Source organism: Pteropus alecto, unplaced genomic scaffold (genome assembly GCF_000325575.1).
Source record: "Pteropus alecto unplaced genomic scaffold, ASM32557v1 scaffold20, whole genome shotgun sequence".
NCBI lineage: Eukaryota > Metazoa > Chordata > Mammalia > Chiroptera > Pteropodidae > Pteropus > Pteropus alecto.
In genome coordinates, this window is record NW_006436298.1 from 23,276,904 (window position 1) to 23,279,157 (window position 2,254).

Below are 2,254 nucleotides of genomic sequence, written 5' to 3' on the forward strand. Positions count from 1 at the left end.
TTCCCCACCTCTCCCAATCTCCCATCGTCTTGTCTTCATCATTCACTCTCCCCTTTCCCCTTTTCCTGGGACACTGACTTGCCCCCGCCCCACACACAATATGAGGACTTATTACTGTTTTCTTAATAATTATTCAAGTGTTGTTTTGAGTTTGGCACAGCCTGAGGATACCAAAGGGGGCGGGGGAGAAGGAAGAAAGAAAAATCAGAAGGATTGCAAAGTTTATTTTTAAAATCGTCTCTGGGATCAATAGGAACCATTCAATTCAGATTGCTTTCGTGTCAATAGCTGCAAATTTCAGGACTGTGTTTTGTCGTAATTAAAACCAAGATATACTTAGGACCAAAAAATAGGGAGTCCCTACCTCGTTTCTTAAAAGGATATAAAATGAGCAGAATCCACACTTGGATTATGCTTATATGTGAAAGAAGAAAACAATCCAAACCCACTGTATATCACGAATCATTAAAATGGTGAGAGTTAAATTTCCATTAAAAAATTTCCTAACATTTTCAATGACACTCTCTTCACACTCACAAAACCTAATTTTAAAAACTTTTCAAAAGAAATCAAAATAATTTCCTTCTAATTCTCTTTTTGCACATTGCAAGGCATTCTCCCCTTCGCCATCCCTTCCCCCTTTGGTGTGTGTGTGTGTGTGTGTGTGTGCGTGTGTGTGCGCGCGCGCGCGTGTGTGTGTATGTGTGTGTGTGTGTGTGTGTGACCATAGACGACCCATACTAATCAGGTCTCAGAGTAAATAGCAGCGCAGGGCGATCTCAATGTAAATTGCGCTTGTCAGAAGCACACCCCCCTCCCTCACTTTCTCTCCTCCTCCCCTCGCCATCCCCTTCAGTAGGTAGCTAAGAGGGAGGGGAAAAAAAAAAAAAGAAAGAAAGAAAAAGAGGAAGGGGGAGGGGCTCTCCAACCAATGGCGTGCAGGAGGCTTGGCTAACCTTAGCCTCCCATTTTCTCTCTCCCCCCCACCCCCCATTCAGGGCTCTGACCAGTCAGTCGCCTTTGATTATCAGTTGCCAGCAGCCCTTCTCCTGGCTCCTTGACACGAGCTCCATATAAGGCAGCGATCTCCATAGAAACGTGTCAGTTTCAATAGTAGTGTCAAAGTTCACTATATACAGACATTCGCGCAGATCCCCCTTTCGGAAACATTGCTCTGCGAGTCCTCCCGTTTAAACGCATTCAATTTTGGGGTCTCTCTTCTCTCCTCTCTCTCTCCTCCTCCTCCTCCTCCTTCTCCTCCTCCTCTGCCTCTCTCTTTCTTTCTCTCTCTCAATCTCTCTTCTCTTCCTCGCTCTCTTCTCTCCCCTTTCTCCTTTCTTACATATTCTATTAGTTGTTTCACCCGTATTCTTCTATCTCTCCTTTTTCTCCCTCCTTCTTGTCTCTTTTACTTCATTCCTGCAGAAGAGAGAGGGCTAAACTTAAAAAAAAAAAAAAAAAAGAGGAGGCATCCCCTTCGTATTCTTCTTATCGTTATTTTATACATATATGATTTTTTTTGGAGGGAGGGTGTTGGTTCTCGGCTGAAGAGCACTTATTTAAAATACTAAAAAAAGAACATTTTTGGGCGATCTCCAGGGTTTTTTTAACTAGCTCTGTGTATTATAGCAGAAGAAGCAGAAGAAGCAGCAAGAAAGAGGAAAAGAAGAGGATTATTTATTCGACCTACTTTGGATGTCTCTCTCGCTTTTTACTATTATTTTTTGCAATTCTTTTTCTTCTGATTTTTATTTTTTCTATTTCGCTGTGAATTCATCGCCGGCGTGAATTATCTCATATTTTTCTCCCCTTCCGTCACCTCCCGAAAGAAGAAGGCAGCGAGAGCCGGGCGCCACCGGCACAACAAAAAGAGCAAAGTGTGTGATCCTCCTCGCCGGCTGCCTCCCTCTCTCCAGAGCTGCCTTCCTGAATGGCTGGCTGCGTCCGGCCCTGGACCTGGCCCCCCGACACCAGCGCTCCCTGATCACCGCCGGCAGCCTCACCCCGCGCCCCGCTCGGCTCACCGCGCTTCTCTCAATCCCGAGCCCAGCGAGCGCTCCCGCCGGGACAGCAGCGGCGGCGCGGGCAGCCCTGACCCGGGCTCGTGATCCGGCTGCGGCCCCGACTTCAGTTCGGACTCCGGCCCGGCCCGGGCTCCTCCAGCAGCGCTCGCCGCTGCAGCTGAGGCGGCAGCTCCAGCGGCGCCTGCAGCCGCGACCTCCTCCTCCTCCACCGCCGCCGCCGCCGCCGCTGC

The 2,254-nt window shown here is 48.4% G+C and overlaps 1 protein-coding gene across 1 annotated transcript in view; it reads left to right on the plus strand.

The window, feature by feature from the left end:
- NR2F1 (nuclear receptor subfamily 2 group F member 1) overlaps window positions 1–2,254 on the plus strand; it is a 12,974-nt gene that overhangs the window by 532 nt on the left and 10,188 nt on the right. The window contains exon 2 of the mRNA XM_006913217.3: window positions 1,830–2,100. Coding sequence (XP_006913279.3) covers window positions 1,830–2,100 — 271 coding nt within the window. The remainder of the gene's footprint in view (window positions 1–1,829; window positions 2,101–2,254) is intronic.